This window comes from Chiloscyllium punctatum, chromosome 4, assembly GCF_047496795.1.
Source record: "Chiloscyllium punctatum isolate Juve2018m chromosome 4, sChiPun1.3, whole genome shotgun sequence".
Classification (NCBI taxonomy): Eukaryota; Metazoa; Chordata; class Chondrichthyes; order Orectolobiformes; family Hemiscylliidae; genus Chiloscyllium; species Chiloscyllium punctatum.
Window position 1 is genome coordinate 105,058,586 of NC_092742.1, and position 24,900 is coordinate 105,083,485.

General features: G+C 42.0%; 2 protein-coding genes across 12 annotated transcripts in view; one reads left to right on the top strand and one right to left on the bottom strand.

The window, feature by feature from the left end:
- The window catches only part of LOC140476613 (protein numb homolog), a 194,970-nt gene extending 181,569 nt beyond the window's left edge, over positions 1–13,401 (top strand). For 5 of the 8 annotated variants that reach the window (XM_072569475.1, XM_072569478.1, XM_072569479.1 and 2 more), the window contains 3 exons: positions 7,107–7,268; positions 7,367–7,510; positions 11,663–13,401. In XM_072569475.1, the coding sequence (XP_072425576.1) occupies positions 7,107–7,268; positions 7,367–7,510; positions 11,663–12,345 (989 nt within the window). In that variant the 3' untranslated portion in view covers positions 12,346–13,401. The remainder of the gene's footprint in view (positions 1–7,106; positions 7,269–7,366; positions 7,511–11,662) is intronic. The other 3 variants (XM_072569481.1, XM_072569482.1, XM_072569483.1) reach the window with 1 other exon arrangement.
- Positions 13,402–13,924: 523 nt separating this feature from the next.
- The window catches only part of paplna (papilin a, proteoglycan-like sulfated glycoprotein), a 130,726-nt gene continuing 119,750 nt past the window's right edge, over positions 13,925–24,900 (bottom strand). For 3 of the 4 annotated variants that reach the window (XM_072569472.1, XM_072569474.1, XM_072569471.1), the window contains 2 exons: positions 23,324–23,528; positions 13,925–14,514 (listed from right to left, as the gene is read on the bottom strand). In XM_072569472.1, coding sequence (XP_072425573.1) covers positions 23,356–23,528 — 173 coding nt within the window. In that variant the 3' untranslated portion in view covers positions 13,925–14,514; positions 23,324–23,355. The remainder of the gene's footprint in view (positions 14,515–23,323; positions 23,529–24,900) is intronic. The other variant, XM_072569473.1, reaches the window with a different exon arrangement.

Here is a 24,900-nt window from a genome sequence, read left to right on the forward strand (position 1 = left end):
TGTCCACTGCACCTCTAATTTTGGTGTCATCCGCAAACTTACTAACTATGTGAATTCTTGTGTTCACATCCAAAACCCCTTGTTCAAGAAGGGGAGTCGAGACAACCCTGGTAATTATGGATCAGTGAGCCTTAATTCTATTGTCAGCAAAAGTTTGGAAAGGATTAAAAGAGATGGGATTTATAATCATATAGAAAGGAATAGGTTGATTAGGGATAGTCAACACAGTTTTGTGAAGGGTAGGTCATTCCTCACAAACCGTATCAAGTTCTTTGAGAAGGTGACCAAACAGGTGGGTGATGGTAAAGCAGTTGATGTGGTGTGTATGGATTTCAGTAAAGTGTCTGGTAAGGTTCCCCAGAGTAGGTTATTGAAGAAGATATAGAGGCATGGGATTGAGGGTGATTTAGAATGTGGAAAATAGAACATAGCAAATACAGCGCAGTATTTGGCCCTTTGGCCCTCGATGTTGCACCGATCCAAGCCCACCTAACCTACACTAGCCCACTATCCTCCATATGCCTATCCAATGCCCATTTAAATGCCCATAAAGAGACAGAGTCCACCACTGCTACTGGCAGGGCATTCCATGAACTCACGACTCGCTGAGTAAAGAATCTACCCCTAACATCTGTCCTATACCTACCACCCCTTAATTTAAAGCTATGCCCCCTCGTAATAGCTGACTCCATACGTGGAAAAAGGTTCTCATGGTCAACCTTTTTTAACCCCTAATCATCTTGTACACCTCTATCAAGTCACCCCTAAACCACCTTTTCTCCAAGAAAACAGCCCCAAGTGCCTCAGCCTTTCCTCATACGATCTTCCTACCATACCAGGCAACATCCAGGTTGCATCCTCTTCTGCACCCGTTCCAATGCCTCCACATCCTCCCTATAGTATGGCGACCAAAACTGCAGACAGTACTCCAGATGCGGCCGCGCCAGAGTCCTATACAACTGCAACATGACCTCAGGACTCCGGAACTCAATTCCTCTACCAATAAAAGCCAGTGCGCCATATGCCGCCTTCACCGCACTATTTACCTGGGTGGCAACTTTCAGAGATCTGTGTACGTGGACACCAAGATCCCTCTGCTCCTCCACACTACCAAGTATCTGACCATTAGCCCAGTACCCCATCTTTTTGTTACTCATACCATTCTCAAGATAGTTCAGCTTCTTAAACTATTTTTCTCAAAAACTGCATGCATCCATGTAAAACTATGCAGAGGGTATGTCAGTCTGATTAAACATTGGGGCACAGACTTCACACCTGTTGTTAGAAAACTGAACTATCTTGAGAATGTAATTTAGAAGAATTTCTGGGAGTTGCACATCAAAGAACAGAAACCAGCATATCCAATTTTCAAAGAGGAAAGGTTTAATCTAAAATATCTTTCTGTATCACATCTCCGTAACACTGGACTCCTTTTGCTATAAATTCTGTGATCATGATCTTTTTCTCCACAATCACCTGAAGGAGCAGTGCTCAGAAAGCTAGTGCTTCCAAATAAACCTGATGAACCTGGTGTTGCATAATTTTTAACTTTAGTCCACCCCAGTCCAACACCAGCACCTGCAAGTCAGTGTTAAGATTCTTGGTAGTGTAGATGAGCAGAGAGATCTTTGTCCATATACAGAGGTCCCTGAAAGTTGCCACCCAGGTTGACAAGGTTGTTAAGAAGGTGCATGGTGAATTGGCTTTTATTGAGAGAGGGATTGAGTTTTGGAGCCAGGAGGTCATCTTGTAGCTGTACAAAACTCTGGTGTGGCCACACTTGGAGTATTGTGTGCAGTTCTGGTCACCGCATTTTAGGAAGGATGTGGAAGCTTTGGAAAGGGTGCAGAGGTGTTGCCTGATATGCAGGGAAGGTCTTATGAGGAAAGGCTGAGGGACTTGAGGCAGTTTTTGTTCAAAATAAGAAGGTTAAGAGGTGACTTAACAGAGGCATACAAGATGATCAAAGGATTAGACAGGCTGGACAGTGAGAGCCTTTTTCCTCTGGCTAGCAGAAGGGGATATAGCTTTAAACTGAGGGGTGATAGATATCGGACAGATGTCCGAGGTAGGTTCTTTACTCATAGTAGGGGCATAGAATGCCCTGCTTGCAACAATCGCCAATTTTAAGGGCATTTAAATGGTCATTAGATAAATACATGGATGATAATGGAATAGTGTAGGTTAGATGGGCTTTAGATTGGTTCCACAGGTTGGCGCAACATTGAGGACCGAAGGGCCTGTACTGCGCTGGAATGTTCTATGCTGGTGGAAGTGGTGCTAATGATGTGGGTTGCTTTGTCCTGGAAGGTGTCAAGCTTTTGAGTGCTGCACCCATCCAGGCAAGTGGGGAGTATTTCATCACACTCCTGACTTGTACCTTGTACATGGTGGACAGGCTTTGGGAGACAGGAGATGAGTTATTTGCCACAGTGTTCCTGGCCTCTGACTTGCACTGAGCAGGTTGTTAATGAGTAGGTTTTACTTGATGACACTGATGACATCTTCCATCACTTTGATGATCGAGAGTAGACTAATGGGGCGGTAATTGGCCAGATTGGATTTGTTTACAGGGCACTTTTTGTGTACAGGGTACACCTGGATAGTTTGCCACATTGCAGGGTAAATGCCAGTGTTGTAGTTGTATTGGAAGACCTTGGCTAGGGTATGGGGTAAATTCTGGAGCACAAGTCTTCAGTACTATTGCTGGAATGTTGTTAGAGTATAGCTGTTGCAGTTTCTACTACAAACATTTCTTGTTATCATGTGGTGTGAATTGAATTGTTTGAAGACAATTACTGGTAACTGTAATGCTCGGGACTACTAGAGGAGACCAAGATGGACCATCCATTCAGCAGTTCTTGCTGAAGATTGTTGTGAATGCTTCAGCACTACCCTTTGCACTAAGGTATTGGGCTCCTATATTAATGCAGACAGAAATATTTACAAAGCCTCCTTTTCCGTTGGACTGTTCAATTGTCCACCATCATTCATGACTGGATGTGGCAGGACTGCAGAGCTTCGATCTGATCCATTGTTTGTGGGATTGTTCAGCTCTGTCTATCATTTGCTTCTTCAGCTGTTGGCACACAAATAGTCTTGTTTGGTAGCTTCACCAGGTTGCAACCTTTTTGGATTTGCACGGTGCTGCTCCCACGTGCGCTCCATTGAACCAGAGTTGATCTCCTGGCTTGATGGTAACAGTTGAGTGGAGCACAGACTGGAATAGAATATTGAAGCTCCAGATAGCCCAAAGTGACACATCAATGTCCAGCTGGCAGATTAATAAGGACGAGGTCAAGAATGTGTTTCACTCTTGTTGGTTCCCATGTCTCAGTCTCACAGCAATGTCCTTTAGGACCTGACCACCTCAATCAGTAATGGTGTTGCTGAGCCCCCTCCCCCCATTGAAATCCACCCCCCCCACCCCAAGTACATTTTGTGCCCTAGCCACCTGCAGTGTTTCCACGACGTGTTGCTCAACATGTGAGGAGTACTGTTTCATCAGTCGAGGGAGGTAACTGCATGATGATTAGCAGGAGGTTGCCTTGCCCATGTTTAAACTGAACGGTGAGACTTCTTGGAGTCTGGAGTCAAAGGACTCCCAGGGCCACTCCCTCCTGAGTGTATACCACTGTGCCACTGTTTCTCCTGAGTCTCCCCCGCTGGTTGGATAGGATTTAACCCGGGATGGTGATGGTGGTGACTGCGATACTGGACGGTATAATTTTGTGAGTAGACCTGTGTCAGGCTGTTGCTTCATTAGTCTGTGAAACATCTCTGCCAGTTTTGGCATTAGTTCTCCCCCACCCCAACATTCACATGTTAATCAGGAGAACTTTGCAGGATCATTAGGGTTAAGAACGTAAGACATAGGAGGAGAAATTAAATCATTCAGCCTGTTGGGTCTGAATGGAGCCCACAACTTGCACCCCGCCCTCAAATTCACGGTGCATCTTCAACACCTCCCTCCTCTTTCTTAACCTCACCATTTCCATCTCTGGCGACAGTCCCCCAGATGGACATTTACTATAAACCCACAGACTCCCATAACTACCTAGACTACACCTCTTTCCACCCAGAATCCTGAAAGAACTCTATCCCATTCTCCCAATTCCTCAGCCACATCTGCTCGGACAAGGAGAGATTACACTCGTGCGCATCCCAGATGTCCACCTATTTTGAACAACGTGCCTTTCCTCCCTCCCTCCATCATCCAGACAGCCCTCCACCGCACCAACTCCAATCCCTATTCCACTGCTCTAAATCCCATCCCAATGCAATAAAGACAGAGTCCCCTTGTCCTCACCTACCACCCACCAGTATCTGCATCCAACACATCTTCAAACACTTCTGCCAACTCCAACTAGACCCACCACCAAGAACGTCTTCCCCCTCCCTATCCCTCTCTTCCTTCCCCTCGATGGTCCTTGGTTAGCGCCACACTCCCCACCGACCATCCCCCGAACCCCCAGGTACCTTCCCCTGCAACCGGAAAAGATGCAAAACCTGCCAGTACACCACCCCCTCAGCTCCATCCAGGGCCCCAAACAGTCCTTCCAGGTAAGTCAGAGGTTCACCTGCCTCTCTTCCAACCAAGTTTACTGCATCACATGCTTGCGATGTGATCTTCTCTACATCTGGGAGACCGAACGGAAACTTAGGGAATGGTTCACTGAGCATCACAGCTGGGCCCGCAGAGGCCGACCGGACCTCCCAGTCACTGCTCGTTTCAATTCCCCCAATCACTCCCTTTCCAACATGAACATCCTTGGCTGCTTCCATTGTCAAAACAAGCCACAGCTCAAATTGGCAAAAGAAAACCTCATCCTCCGCCTGGGCAGCCTGCAGCCCAGAGGACTCAACACTGAGTTCTCCAATTTCAAATACCCTCTCTCTCCATTTCCCCCCTCCCCCCTCCCCCCTCCCCTCTCCCCCCTCCCCCTCCCCACCACTGCTCCCAGCCACCAACTGAATTCATCCCTCCCATTGACCAATCAAGTCGTACCCTCGACCTACCTTCACCTCTCCCCACTTTACTATCTTGTCCATGTATCCCCCTTTATATGCAGCTCCCCCCACACCCACCCCCAGTCTGGAAGAAGGGTTACACCTAAAACATCTCCTGATGCTGCCTGGCTTGTTGTGTTCTTCAGCCTCTTGCCTCTTGAAGATGGCAGTTTTCTTGTCCTGCAATTTATTAGTCAGCCAGATGGTTTTTTTTCTGACAATCGAGTGATGTCATTATTTTAATGAATTCAAACTCCACCATCTGTCCTGGCGGGATTGGAACCCGGGTCCGCAGAACATTAGCTGACTTTTTGGATTCATCATCATACAGCTAGGCCATCACCTCTCCCTTTGAAGGCTTATGAAGACTAAAAATTCACCCACGTGTATTGTGGAAAATGTATTTTAATGAGAATCCAATCAATAATGCCAGAATGAGATGTTCAAACCCAATGGCAAACTCTTGTCCCTTTTTATTCCTGATGAAATGGAATCTTGTCTGATCTTGAAGTGAACTTTGTAACAAACTACTCTTGCAGCAGATGCATAGGCCTGATTGTTTTTTTTGTTTCTCATTTGATGCCAAACTCTCATTCTTCCTTTCAGAGTTAATGTTTAGGCAAAGGGAAATTGTCATGCTCTATGTTAGAGTGTTTATTGATGTATTGTTCTTTTAATTATCCTAGCTGACATTATTAACAGACAAGTCAGAAGCCAGACAGATCTGGATTGATACTTCTGAATTTTATTTATTTCGCTTTTAACAAAGGGATCTCTCATGCTACAGATTTTGCTTTAACAATAAAAGGCATTTATTACAAAACTAATTATGCTCCAATACAGTAATCCAAACACTCTGCTTACAATGCAAATACAAATGTCTTAAACACAGTAAAATACAATCCCATTAATCCCAGAATACTACTTTATAAATTGAAAAAAATATATAACTTTTATAGACTAACCAATACACCACTCCTGGTGCAGATTTCAAATACACCATTTAAATAATACTTTCATTGGAATCCCTATATCTAACAACTCAGTATGGTTAAGTCTCCTGAAACTTCACTTTTAGACTGTAACTGCCGATGCACCTTCTTGGAGCAACGATATATTTTAACTTCAGTTCACTCAGTTTAATTAACCGTTTCCAGGTTTACACCTCAACAGTTCTGGTCTGGGACTGACACTCTTCACTCAAAGGTAATCTATTATTCCCTTCTCAGAAGCACTGCTTTCAGGAAAGCAACCAATATAATCAAAGACTTCTTCCATTCCAGTTTATACACTCTTCCACCCTTGTCCATCAGGCAGATGATATACAAGTTTGAATACATGTATGAACAGATTCAAGAATTACTTCTTCACACTGTTTCAGACTTCTGAATGGACGACTCAAATGTTAATTCTGATCGCTCTCACTTGCGCTCTCTTTCGGATGGTTCCCTTCAGCTGGAGTTGGACCACAAACTTCTCAAGTAAACAAAATTCCCCTTCCTGCTGAAGGGATTATGCCCGAAACATCAATTCTCCTGCTCCTCAGATGCTGCCTTTTCCAGCCCCACACTCTCGACTCTTAATCTCCAACATCTGCAGTCCTCACTTTCTTTGAAAATTCCACAAGCGCACAAATCCATTCACTCAACAGCAAGGTTCCAAACTCTGTTACCTAAAAGAAATCTTCATGTTTCTGTCAATATTTAACTTCAGAAAAGTTAACTATTAACTTCAGCAAAATCTCCTAGTTACTAACTCAAAAACCAGCCCCAAGCTCACCCCAGCTATCATTAAAGATCATATATAGACTGTGATCTAATCTGTGTGATTTGTATGTTCAATGCCCTGTTTTAGACTTGAATCTCCATGATTTCCAGATGCTGATTCATGTTTACATGTGGTATTGTGGGAACTTGCAGCTTTTCAGTATCACATAGTGTGGTCAACAGCAAGTGGTACAAGACATGCTCTTGACTGTAGGTTTACCCTGTGGTTTGTTATTTTGGACTGCACTGAATGTGATAAAATACTTAATTGAGGAAATACATCAGACATTGTCAACATTATTGAACTTGTTCTTGCATCTCTTTATTCAGTGCCTGAAATGGAAGGTGAGACTGCCGGTGAAGCGGACAGTATAAGCTCCTTGTGCTCTCAGATAACACATGCGTTCAGTGATCAAGTGGAGGATCCGTTCTCTTCTGCCCCAATGTCAAAACCTACGATTGGTTCAGCTCCTCAAGTAGCTGCTTCCCAAGGTTCGTAGTTCGTTTTTGGCGAATGAATGAATTTTGGCAAAGAATGTTTCACTTTCAGTATCGCAGATTTGACCGTTTGACATGTCTTCTTATTGTAGTCAATGGAGCAATTTCAGCCTTCCCACTGCCTGTTCCAGCACCTGCAGCACCTGCTATGTCTCCCACAGTAATGCCAGTGCGTGACACAAACCCTTGGGCCCAGCTCCCTACAGCATCTAGCACAGGAACTACAATTGCTGCAAGTAAGGCTGTACATCTGGTTTAAGATAGAGCTGGAGATGGAAGCTAGAGGCATGTTTATAATTAAGTCCTTAAGTTACGGAGCCTAAACTACTTTGTTCAGCACTAAATGCAGAACCTTCACTTAGCAATGAAATCGATGATTTGTTGGTGGTGGTATATATTAATGTTAAACCCAAAAATAACTAAGGTTTCTTATTTCAAATCCAAAATGTTATGTTTATGCAGTTCAGATATACATACCTTATACTATAGATAACTCTCCATTTTTGCTTCGTGATCCAAGCTAAATACCAAGGATACTTCATCCTCACCCATTCCCATTTCCTAGAAACTCTGTACTCTGATTTCATCTCTTTTCTCAACTTGTCTAAAGTCTACATCCTTTTTAACCCCGGGATGAGTCTTTATATCACAAACATAGCCTACTTCCGTTTGCTTTGTGTTCCTTGACTTCATCTTTTTTTAATTCGTTCATGGGACGTGGGCAACACTGGCCAGTCCAGCATTTATTGCGCATCCCTAGTTGAGAAGCTGGTGGTGAACTTACTACTTTGCTGCTCACATGCTGTAGGTAGACCCACAATGCTGCTAATCTGCTCAACCATTAAGACCATAAGATGTCTGAAAGTTGCCACCCAGGTAAATAGTGCAGTGAAGAAGGCATATGGCGTACTGGCTTTTATTGGTAGAGGAATTGCGTTCCGGAGTCCTGAGGTCATGCTGCAGTTGTATAAGACTCTGGTGCGGCCGCATCTGGAATATTGTGTGCAGTTTTGGTCGCCATACTATAGGAAGGATGTGGAGGCACTGGAACGGGTGCAGAGGAAGTTTACCAGGATGTTGCCTGGTATGGTAGGAAGATCCTATGAGGAAAGGCTGAGGCACTTGGGGTTGTTTTCATTGGAGAAAAGAAGGTTTAGGGGTGATTTGATAGAGGTGTACAAGATGATTAGGGGGTTAGATAGGGTTGACAGTGAGAACCTTTTTCCACGTATGGAGTCAGCTATTACAAGGGGGCATAGCTTTAAATTAAGGGGGGGTAGATATAGGACTGATGTTAGGGGTAGGTTCTTCACTCAGCGAGTCGTAAGTTCATGGAATGCCCTGCCAGTAGCAGTAGTGGACTCTCCCTCTTTATGGGTATTTAAGCGGGCATTGGATAGGTATATGGAGGATAGTGGGTTAGTGTAGGTTAGGTGGGCTTTGATCGGCGCAACATCGAGGGCCGAAGGGCCTGTACTGCGCTGTATTCTTCTATGTTCTATGTAGGGGCAGAGTTTGACCATTCAGCCCATCAAGTCTGCTCCACCCTTCAGCAAGATCATGGCTGATCTGATGATCCCTCCTGCCTTTTTCCCATAATCCTTGATTCACTACCCTTAGAAGAAAAATTCTTCCTCACCTCTATTGTAAACATGCAACCCTTCATTCTGAATTCTACCCCCGGTCCTAGGCACTCGCACAAGGGGAAACATCAACTTTCCACATCTACTCTAGAATCTTGCACATTTCAATAAGGTCACATCTTATTCTTCTGAAGTCCAGCAAGAACAGGCCTAAAGTACTGAAGCTCTCCCAGTCCCTCCACATCTGGGATCAACCTCACGAACCTTCTCTGGATTGCCTTCAGTGCCAGTATGTCTTTCCTTAGATACGGGGCCCAAAACTGTTCACAATATTTCAGCTGTGGTTTGATCTGATGACAAAACACGCTTTCAGTGCACTTTCTAATGAAATTATTCCATGCCTTCCTCGCAGCCAGTGCTTTGCTGCTTATAGGTCCTGCATAATGCAATTCATTTAAAATGGTTTGTTTCCATATCTCCCTGCCCCTTCTTATTTCTTACCCTTGCTCAGTCTCCAGACCTTTACATTCTTCCCTGACCTTTATCCCATTAGTTTGCTGCACCAGCAACACCTGTGCCTTCATCCATCTCAGCTTACACTTTCTAGATTTCTCCGTCTCTCTCTCCTTAACACTTACCTTTTAACCTGGCTGATTCATCACCTTACTAATACCTCCTTTGCTTCAGTGTAGACGTTTTGCCTAATTGTGCTCCTTTGTTGTATCTTGGAAGGTATTCATCATTTATATTCTACGTAGTGAAATATTAAGGCATTCATCTTAAACTCAATGTAGGAGCAAATTACTGCCAGTGCTGGAATCTGTAGTGAAAACAAAAACTGCTGGAGATCACAGCAGGTCAGGCTGCATCCGTGGAGAGAAAGCAAGCTAATGTTTTGAGTCTAGATGACTCTTCATCTGATGATCTCCAGCATTTTTTCATTTTCAATTCATCTTAAACGTCCTGGCGATGAACAATCAAACTGTTGTAGAAAGTTAAAAGACAATAATTAGCAGATCTGAAGCACAATTGATTCAAAATGACTGAACTGTTGATTGATGTAATCATTATTAGTTTGGAATCTTTTTGTAGTCATTTAGGTGAAAAGGATTAAAATTCCTCCACAAAGTGGTATTCAGTCCTCCTATTGAGTTCGTTGGCGTCATAAGTCAAGGTTTATGGAATGCCTCAATGCAATCAGTATTCTGGAAATCATCAGGTCTACCAGCATTCGGGGGAGAGAGAAACGAGTTCATGTCTCAGGCTTGTGACCTTTCATCCTTGGAATGCTGTATCCTCTATATCTAGAGGACTAGAATACAAAATAGTAGATATTGTGCTTAGCTACACATAGCCCTGCTTAGACTGCACCTGCAGTCACTGTGAGCTTTGAACACCTCACCTTAGGAAGACCATATTAACCTTGGAGCAAATGCAGCATAAATTTACTAGAATGTTACCTGAACTTTGAGAGTTAAATTGTGAGGAGCGATGACATAAACCAGACTTGTATTCCCTAGAATTTAGAGTTAAGAGAAAATGTGATTGAGGTATGCAAGATACTATGAAGATAGGGTAGATTGACAGATATTTCTATTGGTGAAGTCTAGGAAAGGGGGCATATCCTAAAAATGAGAGCTAGATCTTTCTCGGAGTGAATTGAGAGCTACTTCTGCACACAGATGGTTTTATACATTTGAAGCTGTTTTAGAGACAGCAATTAGGGAGATGATGGCATAGGTGTAATGTCACTGGACTCAGAATCCAGAAGCCTTGAGGACAAGGATTCAAATGCATCGCCATCACTGGTGGAAATTCAATCCAGTTTATAAATCTGGAATATAAAGATAGCTGTGACCATGAAACTATTATTATAAAAGCCTGTCTGGTTTGCTAATGCATTTTAGAGAAGAAAATCTGCCATCGTTACCTCTACATGTGACTCCAGACCCACAGCAAAGGGATGACTTGTAACTGCCTTCTGGACAATTAGGAATTAGCAATAAATAGCCCAGAAAGCAACCATCCCATTAATGAAAATTAAGAAATTGATGCTTTAAAGCAGTGATTGATAGGTATTTTTTCATCAAAGATATTAGAGGTTTGAGGGAAAGGTAAGTATTAGAGAGTCATAGGTTCCCAACAGTGTGGAATTTGGTCATTTGGCTCATCGAGTCCACACCCAACCCTCAGAGTATCCCACCCATTCCCACCATACCCCTGTAACCCTGCATTTCCCATGGCCAATCCACTTAACCTACTCATCATGGACAGTGGAAAGAAACCCATGCAGATACTGGGGAGCATGTGAAAACTCCACACACAGTTGTCCAAGGGTGGAATCAGACCCAGGTTCCTAGTGCTGTGAGGCAACAGTGCTAACTACTGAGCTGCTCTAAAAAAAAGTGTGTGTAGATGGAGTTGGGTCACAGGTCAGCCATGGTCTCAATGAAGGTCAATGGGACAGGTTCCAAGGGCCTGTACTAGCTTTCTGTTCACGTGTTTACTGAGTAACAGTTGCACTTGAAGGAGGAGACCAACTTTGCTCTTCCCTTGCTTATTTATAATATTTAATAACAGTATTTTATCTCCTTCTTCCAAAGATGTGAAGACTAAGTTGCAGATGAACCTTTGACATTGGTGTCTTGCAAAACAGTAAAACTCCAAGTACCATCTTCAACTAAGAGTCACTGTTCTCTTTTTAAAGTTAACCAGACAACTTCCTTTCTCTTGTCTTTAGTTTGTTTGAGTAACTGGTTCATTGATCAGAGTGTCTTTAAATACGTTCTTCCTTGTTTTAACCAGGCACAGATTGGGGATCAACTGCTCCGGTGACGGCCCAGTTTCATCCTGGTCACAATCGCACACCTTCGGAAGCTGACCGCTGGCTTGAGGAAGTATCAAAGAGTGTCCGCGTGCTACCATCTTCACAGCCACAGCCATCAGTGGTTGTGCCACCAGCCCCACTATCCTTTAAGGCCAACACCTTTGTTAGCCCACATGCGGCACCAGCTGGTGCACAACCTCAGATGCAACCTACGTTTGTTTCTGCTCAGCCCTATAATCTCGGGGTCACCAATGGGGCACCGTATCAAGCTCCAAGTGTGCCTGTGGTTGGAATCACCCCTTCTCAGATGGTGGCTAATGTCTTTGGCACTGCGGGTCATCCTCCGGTTACTCACACGCAGTCGAAACAAAACATGTTTCCACAAATTGAAGGTGGCATGATGGGGGTCACTGCAAATGCTAACCCTTACTTTAAACCTGGCCAGCAAATCAACGGCTTGGCAGCTTTCAACGGAGCAGAAAGTGACACGTGGACAACAGAAACTAAAAGTGTTCAGATGGCAGCAGCTGGCATACCAGGAATTGATGCATTTGAAGCTCAGTGGAATGCACTGGAATGTAAATCAAAGCAACGGGCCACACCTTCTCCAACTAATCCATTCTCTAGTGACTTACAGAAAACCTTTGAGATTGAACTTTGAGCAGGGATCAGTTTTTTTTTGTTTTCCTTTGGTATGTGTGTGTGCAAAGTGCTCAGTATTGATAATGGGCATGACGAACTGCTTCAGCAGTCTCTGAAAACCATTAGAAACCTGATGCTAGGCTGGACTGAAACATCTGGTAAGGTGCAATGATCAAAGGGCCATGTCTGGTGTCTGCCTTGGAAAAGTACTGGTTCTTTTAATGGTACAAGTGTAGGGGAGCAGCTGCTTGTCTCTAAACTCTTCCTACCTACAGTTGTTGTTGTTGTTGTTCTGTGGTGAGGCTGCAGAATGATACTGCAGTCCACTAGTGTTGGATGGAGCTTCCAACTTGGATAAATCAATGCCAAAATCTTTATTTTTATGCATTAGTATATATATTTTAAATAGTTATGGAAATTGAGCTGTAAGTAATCTTGCCAAAGGTAAAACACCGACTGGTTGTACGAAATGTATATAAAGAATGGTTTATTGCTGATTTGAATGTAAGTAATTGGGGTAAATGTGATCTTTTAGTTGGACCTTGCCACAGATCATTCTGGTGTGAGTAGTACACTTGCTCGAACAGATGACCAATTATAAATCACTAGTATGCAGCAGTTAAATATTTTTAAGAGTATTGTTATGGTTTGCGTAAACCATGATCAACCTTTTATGTTCTGTTGAGCAAGATTTTAATTTGTTGTTATGCTGAAACTTCTCTTTGTTTTCCTTACTATTTTGAGGTTTGGGGTTTTTAAGACAGTCAGGTTGGATTGCTGTAATTGTTGAAATGGATTTGCACAATGTAGTTAATCCTTGTTGGTAACAAATTGTATTCACGTTTCCAACCTCCTTTCTTTCCTTTCTATGGTGATCAGTGAGAACCCTCCCACCCCCATCACTTTCTGGGTATAGCTGTTCTGCATCTCACTTGCAAATTCAGCAGGTTTTCTTTAGTTTTATTTTAATTTTGACTTGTATGAGCCTTACAATCACTTGTAATAAAGAAATAAATTTATACTGGAGATTTATAATCTTTAACAGAAATAAATGGTGGTTAGAGAATGGATCATATTTGGAAAGTGCTTTTTGATGTTCTCACATCACAACTTAATATTATATTTCAGTAGCAAGGAAGCGTTTTGACACCATGCGTTAAGTAGGTATTTTCTGCAGAAAGGTCCCAAGTATAACATTAAACAGCTTTCCAAAAGGATTAGCAAGACATTTTCAGACTATATTCCAAACTAGTTATATGTGGATTCAAAGTGTAAATAAAACAAAAACTTAAAGAAGCCTTGAAAATAGTGTCATATTCTCCAGCACAGGGTGTAAAATAAGACTGGAATGTTGCAAGAAAACTTTCAATGCTGTCAAGAAAAGGTTCTGTGCATGATTCATCCTAAAAGGAACTGTAGTACTCAGAAGCACCTATTTGTTGGTGCAAATCGAATAGATGTTGCACATTATATTTTTTAAAAATCAAAGTGCACCTTCTACAAGAGATTCTGTCAACAATGCAATTTTTTTAAAAATTTCCTGCAATTGGTAGTTTGTTGTATTTTGTAAGTCAGTGTAAATATAAAAAGGCCAGTAGTTCAATATGCATTGTTTAATTTATTGACACATGCTATTTGCAGAAATGTATTAATAAACGCACAATATACATTTTTACATCTTCATAGAAAAATTTGATTCTGGTTAAAGGGAAAGTAGGTGGATTTGAGTATTCATATTATGTACAGAACTTGGCACCTGTTCAAAAGAGTGACAGTGCATTAAACATAAGGTCAGCTGGAAATATATCTGATTATTTACTAAGTTTATCCAACATGCTGTTATTTAGCTTTTAAAAGTACCGGTCTTTTAACATAAAAATAAAGTCTGAATGCAGATACATCTTACAACGCACCTTTGGAAATCACAATGTTCAGAATCTTTGAAAATCATATTTTCTATATTAACAGTTTTCATATGAATGTTCAGTAACTTGTCATTCTAAGACTATTATACATATCAATAGTTTAAAAGAGTACAGCTTTGTATAATAAAAGGGTGAGATTGACTGCTTGTATAGTCAAAGGTACGCTGGTCATTTTCTCTGGAACTGAATTTACAAACATCAGTCGAGTAGCATTCTCCATATCCTCCAGTACAACTTTACATACTACTGCCAATAAAATGGACCTACAGTAGAGAGGATAACACTTAGTCAGAAGTGCCTTTGCAACAAATAGTGTCTATTGTTTAACCCCGCAGAAAACCTGCATCAACACTGAACCCCTGATATCAGTCACCCTATATCAAGCGTAGCCTCTAACACACATAGGGGAGAAATATGCAGTCGTGGAAATTAATGTCATTTTAAAACTGCATTGTCAACGATATGGTTCCACAGGCTGTTAATCTATTTTTTGGTGCATTTCGTTGTTCTGTCAGTGTTTTCTGTACTCTCTCAACAAACAAAGCAAAGGTTGGGTTAAAAGAAAGATGCTGACAAACAGGAGCACTGCTCTGTTGAATTAGAGTGTAATTGGAGTTATGCAAGAGAAGGAAGAGGAGGCAGGTCCCTCCTGTACTCTCACTGGTGTGCACTTCTGCTCTTTAATGTAAATATAAGATCATAGGGAATTTGGGTCATAAGGGGATTGAGCGACATTGAGGAATTCTTCCTTTACAGAGCACAGGGTGGAGGGATGGTCGTCAGTGCATGAATCTGGCAAGGAGCAGCTGAGCAGAGCCTCAGGAAACCTTTCACAGGAGCAGCCCAGCATTACCATCTCTCAATCCAGAGGCAGAGCTCCTGAGGTGACAAAAGGATTCAAGAGTGACACAGGGCAAGTGGATCAGTGTAGACTGTGAATATTTGTACCATCTAATTGCTTATAATTTGCAAAGTCTTTATTTTGTGGTTTTTAACTTCATAAGGGCTGTATTCTGTTGTAGTGAAGTCTAAGGAAAAATGCTGAAGTAATTGAAATGATTTTATGAGCTTTCAAAAGTTTATTTCAAAGGGTTTGAAGTCCTAGTAGGACAGCTCAAGGCTGTGATGTGCTCCTCTTGTTCTGTGTGGGAAGGTGAGCAGCTGGTGGTTATGGTACAAATTGGTATAAATGACAAAGGCTTTTTAAAAAAAAGATGCAGTCCTAAAAGGAGAATATTGGGAAAGACAGTGGACCTCAAAGGTTGTGATCTCAGAATTACTACCTGTGCCATATATTGGAGTATAAATACGATGCATTGGATGAATATGTGAATGATAAGATGGTGCAGGGGTGGGGGGTGGGTTTCAGATTCCTGGGACATTGGGACCAGTCCTGGGGGGAGATGGGACCAGTACAAACTGGAGGAGTTACATCTGGACAGGGCCAGGACTGATGTACAATGGTACTCCCTGCTTCTGGGTGATTTCTGAAACTCTCCCTTGAGAGTTCAGCAGGTTTCCTCTTTTTTTGACTTGTATGATCCCTACAATCACTTCTAATAAATAGACATTTACACTAGAGATTTATAATCTTAACAGAAGTAAGTGGTAATTAGAGAATGGATCATATTTAGTGTTTTTTTTAATGTTTTCACATCTCACTTTATTTCAGTAGCAAGGAAGTGTTTTTTTTAATTTCCTACAATCAGTTTATTGTATTTTGTCAGTGTGTAAACATAAAAAGGATATTAGTTCGATATGAACTGTTTAATTCATTGGCATGCTGTTTGCAGAAATGTAGTAATCATCACAAATATTCATTTTTATATGAAGATTATCTTCATAAAAATGAGATTCTGGTTAAGTGGAAAGTAGGTAATATGGTGACTTTCTTTAACAGAAATACACAGTGGTTAGAGAATGGATCATATTTAATTCCTTTTTTTGATGTTTTCAAATGGCAGAAGAATGTGGATGCTTTGGAGAGGGAACATAAAAGGTTTACTAGGATGTTGCCTGATACAGGGGATTTTAGCAATCAAGGAAGGTTGAGTGGACTGTTTCACTGCAATGCAGGAGATTGAGGGATGACCTAAAAGAAGTTTATAAGGTTGTGAATGGCATGGATAGAGTGGAAAGTATGAGGAATTTTCCCAGGGTGGAAGAATCAATTACTAGGGGACACAGGTTGAAGGCGCAAAGGGAGTTTAAAAGAGATGTGTGAGGTACATTTTTCACATAAAGGGTGGTGTTTGGAACTTACTGCCAGAGATGGTGGTGGAAGCAGACACAATAGCAGCATTCAAGAAGCACCTGGACCAATATATGAATAGGAAGGAAATAGAGGGATACAGATCCTGTAAGTGAAGACAGTTTTAGTATGAATGAACAAAATATATCCACACAGCCTTGGAAGGCCAAAGGGCCTGTTCCAGTGCTGTAGTATTCTCTTGTTCTTGGGTAGAATAGTGAGCATTATGTACAAAGCTAACCACTTGACACTTCTTCAAAGAAGTGACAGTGCATTAAATGCTAGGGCCATTTAATGGTAAATATATCTGATGACTTACTAGGTTTATACAACTGCTGACATTTAGCTTTTAAAGACACAAGTCATCTTACATAAAAATAAAATCTGAATGTAAATACATGTTGTGGAACCAAGTTCCGAATCTTTGAAAATCATATTTTCTATATTAACAATTTTCTTCTATGAATGTACAAATGACAAAGGTCCTGCTCCAGTGTCCAGGACCAGCACATGTGGAGGACGTGTCTCCAGCTGCAACTCCTGGTAGCTCTGATTTCTGAGCTGAATTCGTGGGTGGGGATACTGGAGCATCTACAAAGGTAACAAAATTGTGGATAGTATGTATAGAGAGGTGGTCACACTGCAGGCCATAACTACACAGGCAGAGATGGCGTAGATAGGTTACATCTAGGCAGGACCGGGACTAATGTCACATGGTGATCATTTGCTAGTGAAGAGGGTTTAAATTAAAATGGCAGGGGGATCGGAATCTGAGCGCTGTGTCAAGGACAGTAATAAACGTTAAATGTAGAAATTGTAATCAAGGGCGATAGGTAAATAGGGCTAAAGTACAAAGAAAAGTTAGGATAATTAAAAATGGCTAAAAGACAAGGCTAAACTCTTCGTATCTTCATCCTTTAAGCATTCAAAATAAGGCAGATGACCTGATGGCACAAGTTGACAAAAATGGATATGATCTCAGCCATTATAGAAATATGACTTGGAGGTGCCGGTGCTGAACTGGGGTAGACAAAGTTAAAACATCAGGTTATAGTCCAACAGGTTTATTTGGAAGCACTAGCTTTTGGAACACCGCTCCATCATTATAGAAATATGATTACAAGTAAAAATTGGGTAGCACTTCTTAATAAGAGATGGAATGAAGTGAGGACAGTTGTGAGAGATGATCAAGGCTTGGCTGATGTAGAGTCCATTTGAATGGAGCTTTAAAAAAAACAGCAAGGGAAAGGACATTTTGGTACAAACAAACACAGATAGGACTTTTAATGGTAGAGCCTTGGGTAGCATTGTAGAATAGAAGGACCTCGGGGTTCAGGTACATAACCCTGTCTATATGTGACACACAGGCTTGTTAAAAAAGGCACTTAGTACACTTGCTTTCATTGCTCAATCCTGTGAGTATAGGAGTTAGGACGTCAGGTTAAGATTGTAGAGGACATTGGTGAGGCCTCTCTGGAATACTGTGTCCAGTTCTGGTCACCCAGTTATAGGAAGGGTATTAAGCTGGAGAGCATTCAGAAGAGAGTTACCAGGATGTTTCCAAATATGGAAGGCTTCAGTTATAAAGAAAGGCTGGGACTTTTTTCACTGGAGCATAGGAGGTTGAGCAATGACCTGATAGAAGTTTATAAGTTAATGAGAGGTATAGGTAGAGTTGATGGTAGTTGTTTTTTCCCTAAGCCATGAAGGGAAACCACCCTTTACAGAGGGTGGTTTGCATTCCAGAGGAAGTGGTGGATGTGGGCATAGGTACAATGTTTAAAAGATGTTTGGAAAAGGACATGGATAGGAAAGGTTTGGAGGGAAATGGATCAGAAACAGGCAGGTGGGACTAGTTTAGTTTGCGATTTTGTTCGGCATGGACTGGTTGGATCGAGGGGACTGTTTCCATGCTATATGAGCCTAAGACAGGAGTAGTGTACCTAAAGAGCAACCATTTTGTAGGAAAAATGACTAATTGAATGACTTTTAATCATCTTGTTGACAGATTTAATCAAATTGAAAAGAATAGCTATGACGATGAACTTGAGTGTATTGGGGATAGCTTCCTGGAATCGAAGAGTGAGGTGCTGGAAAAGCACAGCCGGTCAGGCAGCATCCGAGGAGAGTTGATGTTTTGGGGATTAGCCCTTCAGGAACGTAGAGAGAGGAGAACTTCTTCAAGGTAAGTATCCTTGGAAGAGGCTTTGCAGTAAGGTTATAATCAACTAGGAGAACGTGAGGACAGCAGATGCTGGAGATCAGAGCTGAAAACGTGTTGATGGAAAAGCGCAGTAGGTCAGGCAGCATCTGAGGAGCAGGAAAATTGACGTTTTGGGTATGAGCTCTTCAAGATCGTTGATTATGCCCTAAATGTCATCTTTTTGCCACTTATGAACCTACAGCACACTCTTCGACTCTGATCTCCAGCATCTGCAGTCCTCACTTTTTCATAGATTCCGAGAGCGATGTGTCATGAAGCCAATCAGGCTACCTTGGATCTGGTAATGGGTAATCAGGCGTGTTTAATTAATGACCTTAGTGTAAAAGATCCTCTATGAAATAGTGGTCATAACACAGCAAATTTAAATATTGTTTCAGAGTGAGTGGAGAGTAAAGGGAATTGTAATAAATTGAGGATAGAGTTGACAAAATTGAACTAGGCAGATACATTATCAGGAATAGTGGGCAATACGCAGCGTATTATGTTTAAGCTGGTTCTTGATTCTCAGCAAAAATACATCCCAATAAGGAAGAAAGATTCTGGGAGGGATAACCCAACAATGGCTAACTAAGGAAGTTTCGGAGTGTATCAAGTTGAAAGAAAAAAAGCAAATAAAGGGGACAAATGTTAGCAAAGGGTTCCGTAGGGATTAGGGTTGGGACCACAACTGTTCACAATATATATTAATGACTTAGAGGAAAGGAGTGAATGTATTGTAGCCAAATTTTTAGATGACAATAATAGATAGAAAGTCAAGTTGTGAGAGGGATGTGAGCAGTTTAGAGGTAGGTTCATAAGTGGCAAAAAGATGAAAATGTTCACAAAGGTGAAGTTGTTGATTTTGGAAGGGAGAACAAAAGAACAGTATTATTCAAATGGAGAAAACCTGCAGCAAACTGCCACACATAGGGACTTGAGGTGACTTGTATACAAAACACAAAGCTAGCATACAGGTGCAGGAGGGAATCAGGAAGGCTAATGAAATGCTGGCCCTTATTTCAAGGAGTTGGAGTATTAAAGTAGGGAAGTCTTAGTGCAACTACACAAGGTCGTGGTGAGACCACATCTGGAGTACGGTCAGCAGTTTAGGTCCCCTGATTTAAGGAAGATATAATTTCATTGGAGGCCATTCAGAGAAGGATCCCAAGTCTGGAGGGATTGTGTTCTGAGCAAAGGTTAAGTAGATTGGGACTCTAGTCATTGGAAGGTAGAAGAATGAAGGGTGATTCTCATATCGGATTCTTAAGGGGCTTGACAGGATAAATGCTGAGAGGACATTCTCCCTAATGGGAGAGTCTAGAACCAGAGGACTCGTCTCAGCATTAAGGTGCACCAACTTAAGACTGAGATGAAGCAGAATTTCTTCTGAGGGTTGAGTGTCTTTGGAACTCCTTGCCACAGAGAGAAGTGGGGGCAGAGACCTTGTGTATATTTAAGGCTAAGACAGATTCTTGATCAGTCAAGGAATCGAGGGTCATGAGGCAGGAAAGTGGACATCCGTCATGATCGTACTAAATGGTGGAGCAGGCTCGAGAACTGTCCTCCTGTTCCTATTTGTCATGGTCTTAAACAATAGCATTAGATCAAGATTAATGTCGGATTGATCTGCAGCTATGAAGTGGCACTTTGCACTTTGTAGATCAGTGAGATGGTCACGTAGTTAGGAAGCGATGCATTTTGAAGGGAAAAACATGAGACAACAAAAACTACAGTTTTAAAATGGCCACAGGAACAGGGATCTTGTGGGGAGTCAGGTATTTGAAGCCTTTGGAGAAGTTGATGAGGCTGTTTTAAAACCCTTGGATTCTTAGAGGGATAGGATATAAAAACCAAGTTAGGAAAGAGTTAGATAGTACTAGCTTAAGCATAGCTGCAGGACTCTGTCCAGTTCTGGACCTGTCACTTGAATAGATCTTTCAGCCAGCAATACATCGTGTTTTACAAATCAAACCTGTTTAGGTTCAGATCAGATAACTCGCCCTGCTTAAGAATATTAAGTAACAAATGTAAATGGATTAGTGTTTTTTATAATTATAGTTTGCCCTTACAACCACAGTTCTGTCTGCATTGGTTCATTTGCCAGATATAGTATATTTGGAATTAAGTTACTATTGAGGTGGGGGGGAGGTGGAGGTGGAGAGTACAAGTGGATAGGGTTGTTAAGAAAGCTTAAGGTGTTTTGGCACTCATTAACAGAGGGATTGAGTTTAAGAGCCGTGAGGTTTTGCTGCAGCTCTACAAGTCCCCGGTGAGACCACACTGGAATATTGTGTCCAGTTCTGGTCGCCCTACTATAGGAAAGATACAGAGGCTTTGAAGAGGGTGCAAAGAAGGTTTACCAGGATGCTGCCTGGGCTGGAGGGTTTGCGGTATGAAGAAAAATTGAATAAGCTCGGACTTTTCTCTCTGGAGAGAAGGAGGAAGAGAGGAGACCTGATCGAGGTGTACAAAATAATGAGATGAATAGATAGAATCAATAGCCAGAGACTTTTCCCCAGGGCAGGATTGACTGGTACGAGAAGATATTAGGAGGAAGGTATAGAGGAGACGTCAGAGGTAGGTTCTTTACACAGTTATGAATGCAAGGAATGCGTTGCTAGTGGTGGTGGTGGAAGCAGAGTCACTGGGGACATTGAAGCGACTGCTGTACATGCACTTGGAGAGCAGTGAGTTGAGGGGTGTGTAGGTTTCTACTGTATTTTATATTAGGATTAAATCTTGGCACAACATGGTGGGCCGAAGGGCCTGTTCTGTGCTGTACTTCTCTGTGTTCTAGGTTGACTGTATTGGCTGCTCTGAGTCAGGGCTCCTGCTCTAAGGATGGACAGGGAAATCACAATTATGTTCGAAACTGTTGTTTTAAAACCGCTTCTTCTAAAGCTCAGAATTGAAATGTGCCTGGAGAGGAAACTTGCTGCACCTTATTGGTAAGCAAAGAAAGCATGGCATTGTAGGACAGTTATACTGTCTTCACTGAGATCTTGAACATTTTTAGTCACCTGGAAAGACACATCAGTATTGTCCTCTAGCTTTTGCTCAGTAGTGTGTAATTTAGGAATAATCTACTCATTATTCTCCTAAATGAACACTACTTGTACTTTGCAAACCATATTTCAGAACCAAGTTTCATTTTACACTTGTCATGCAGAGGCTGAGTGTTCAAACTTACAGCAGGTCATCAGGAGAATTGTTTAAATTAATTTGAGAAAGAAAGCCCATAAGGAAGCACTTTATAAAACACATCAGCATCGTTCATAAACGAAATGGTGTTAGTACAGCTGGATAAAGCAAAAACACTTGAGCGTATCTAGGAGAGGCATCAGGTCAAAGGAAAGAGGGCATTTTCAGGCAATTCCCTACAATGACTAATTGAAAACTCTGGGATGAGTAGAACTCTGTTTTGTCCCCTGGAAATGAGCACAAGGAAGAAAAGTAAAAATGTGGGAAATAGCTTCGTAAAGAAAAAAAACATGAACCATATTTTATACATTGACACAACTCTGTTTCAAATGCTGATGGATTTGTGGTTTCAGAACTGTTTTAATTCATGAAGTTTCACAGATTTGTGAAATCACACAGCTAAGGAAAAAGACCAGAGGAGTGCGACTCCAAGTTGGAGTAGTCTTCTGAAGAAAGGTCAGGTTGGTTGAAACTTGGTGGGGGGGGTTTATAAAAATGAGGTTGAGCCCAAGATTGTAGGGTTTGTCAGGACAAATATGAAGAGGATTTTCCCATTGTGCAGGGGAGCAAGAGCTAGTGGGGCACAGCTTAAAAATAAAAGATCCCATTTAAGGTGGAGATGAGGGGAAATTTCTTCTGAGGGTTGAGAATCTGGAATTATCTTCCTGAGAGAGCTGGGTCATTAAATATATTTAAGGTTGAGTGAGAGATCTGATCGATCAGGGAGCCAAGGGACTGGCTGAGAAATAGAGTTCAGGTCATAATCCCTTGATTAGCCATGGTCTTTGTGAATTGCTGAGCAGTGTTGAGGGCCTGAATGGCCTACATTTCCTGCTGTTCTTAAGTAGGGATTCATTGATCTTTTTCTTGTGCTACATATTGTGCTTAAGGTAGGTTTTCAAACTGCTTCTGACTCTACATGATGCTCCCAACTTCAAATATTCTCATACTGAGCACATATATTTCGTTGCTACTTTGACATTCGAATACAGACTATTGGACAAATAGGAGACCAAACTGAGGAACTTTCCAAACCAAAATTCATCTTAGGCATAATGGGGTAACACAAAACAATCTAGTTCTGAATTTCCACCTCCATCCAGCATATGGGAGGACAGGGCTATGAGGTAAAATGGAATGCAAACATTTATTTTTCTCTTGCCTATAGTTGGGGTATTGCAGACGATTTGATCATTAACTCAGGCACGGTGTGTTTTAATGAGGGGCCTCTGATTTACATGTGAAAAATAGCCACCAATGCCAAAGGAGAAACAGTAACAGTCAGCTGTCTACTTTCCTTTAGCCAGTTAAATTATCAACCAGATAATCACTTCTAAGGGACTGCCTGAAAACATTTGCTGATCAGCTGACCCAAGCAACAGAGAAATAGGAGAGGGAGTAAAGAGAGACCCATCACCTGAGACCCACTGCTCCCCGTGTGCACCACCATTAGCCCTGTGTCTGGTCCTCCGACCGTGGCTTTGAGCAGCTTGAACAGCAGAAGCTGGAATAGTACTGATTGGAACAGAGATTGGCCTGTACTATCAGATCACAATTAGCCAGTTCTGGCTGATCCACACACTGCGACTCATGGTCTGTCAGCTGCACCTCTGGTTCCGGAGCTGAAAAAACCATCGCGTTAACAACACCTCCAACTGTAACAAAAACCTCAGAATCTATCCGACAGTGTCCATTCACAGTTACGTAAAGTTCATCATTCATTATTATGATCGGGAACAGCATGGATTATGTGAGGAGTAAAGTCAAAGTGTAATTTTCAAGTGGATGATAGTTATCAGCTGGGATTATCCCCTCCTTCCACATGCTTTCTCAACCAAATATAGAGTCATAGAGATGTACAGCACAGAAAAGACCCTCCCGTCTAACCCGTCCATGCCGACCAGATATCCCAACCCAATCTAGTCCCACCCCCCAGCACCCGGCCCATATCCCTCCACACCCTTCCTACTGATATATCCATCCAGATGCCTTTTAAATGTTGCAATTATACTACCCTCCACCACTTCCACTGGCAGCTTCTTCCGTACACATACCACCCTCTGCGTGAAAAAGTTGCCCCTTTGGTCTCTTTTATATCTTGCCCCTCTCACCCTAAACCCTTTAGTTCTGGACTCACCCACTCGAGGGAAAAGACTTTGTCTATTTATCCTATCCATGCCCCTCATGATTTTTCAAATTCACTTCCTCAACACGGACATTGACTTTCTGTCCAATCACATTTACATTATGACGTGAATGAATTGGATATCCCAACATCATAGGAATCTTAGCCTGTTTCGGTAGGACATCTTTACCAGGTAGATAATTTGTTCCTTCAGATTTTTTTCCAGTTGTGATTTAATACCTCCAGTTAATAGCTAAGCAAAAGGTGAACTAACATTTGTGACTCGATTATAATTGTTTCTGCATCTTCAGTCTAAAAGACCTGTTTGGAGAAAAGGACTGCAGTGGAATCTGAAACTGAAATGCGGAGTTCCATTTCCTTGACCACCAACACACTTAATTTAAGTCCTATTTGCTTCCCCTTATGTACAGTATGGTACAGTTATTTAACTTTGCAGCACTGGGCTGTTCAAGCTTGTATTCACTGACAAATCGGTTATTTCAGTTGGCAGGATGGTTGGTGTAATACGCACCGTATGGGTTCAATTTCCATCATCAGCTTTTAACCTCTCACCTTGCCGGAGATATAGTGGCCCTCCAGTTAAATAATTTCTCTGACTCTTGTGAGAGAGCAGCCCTTTGGTCTGCACGTGCCAGACAGTGTGGGGAGGTTGGCTACTGAAGCCACAACTTCAACAATTCCTCCCCAGAAAGAGATCTGCTTCTGGACTCTCAAAATACCGACATCTCTGTCCAAGCTCCTGAGATCTCCTTGCTCTCCCACTGGCATAGCTCAGCGACTGGCACAGGAGGCAGCCAGTAAGGATGGTATGAGAGGGAGCTCAGGACCTACCCATCACCAAGATCAGG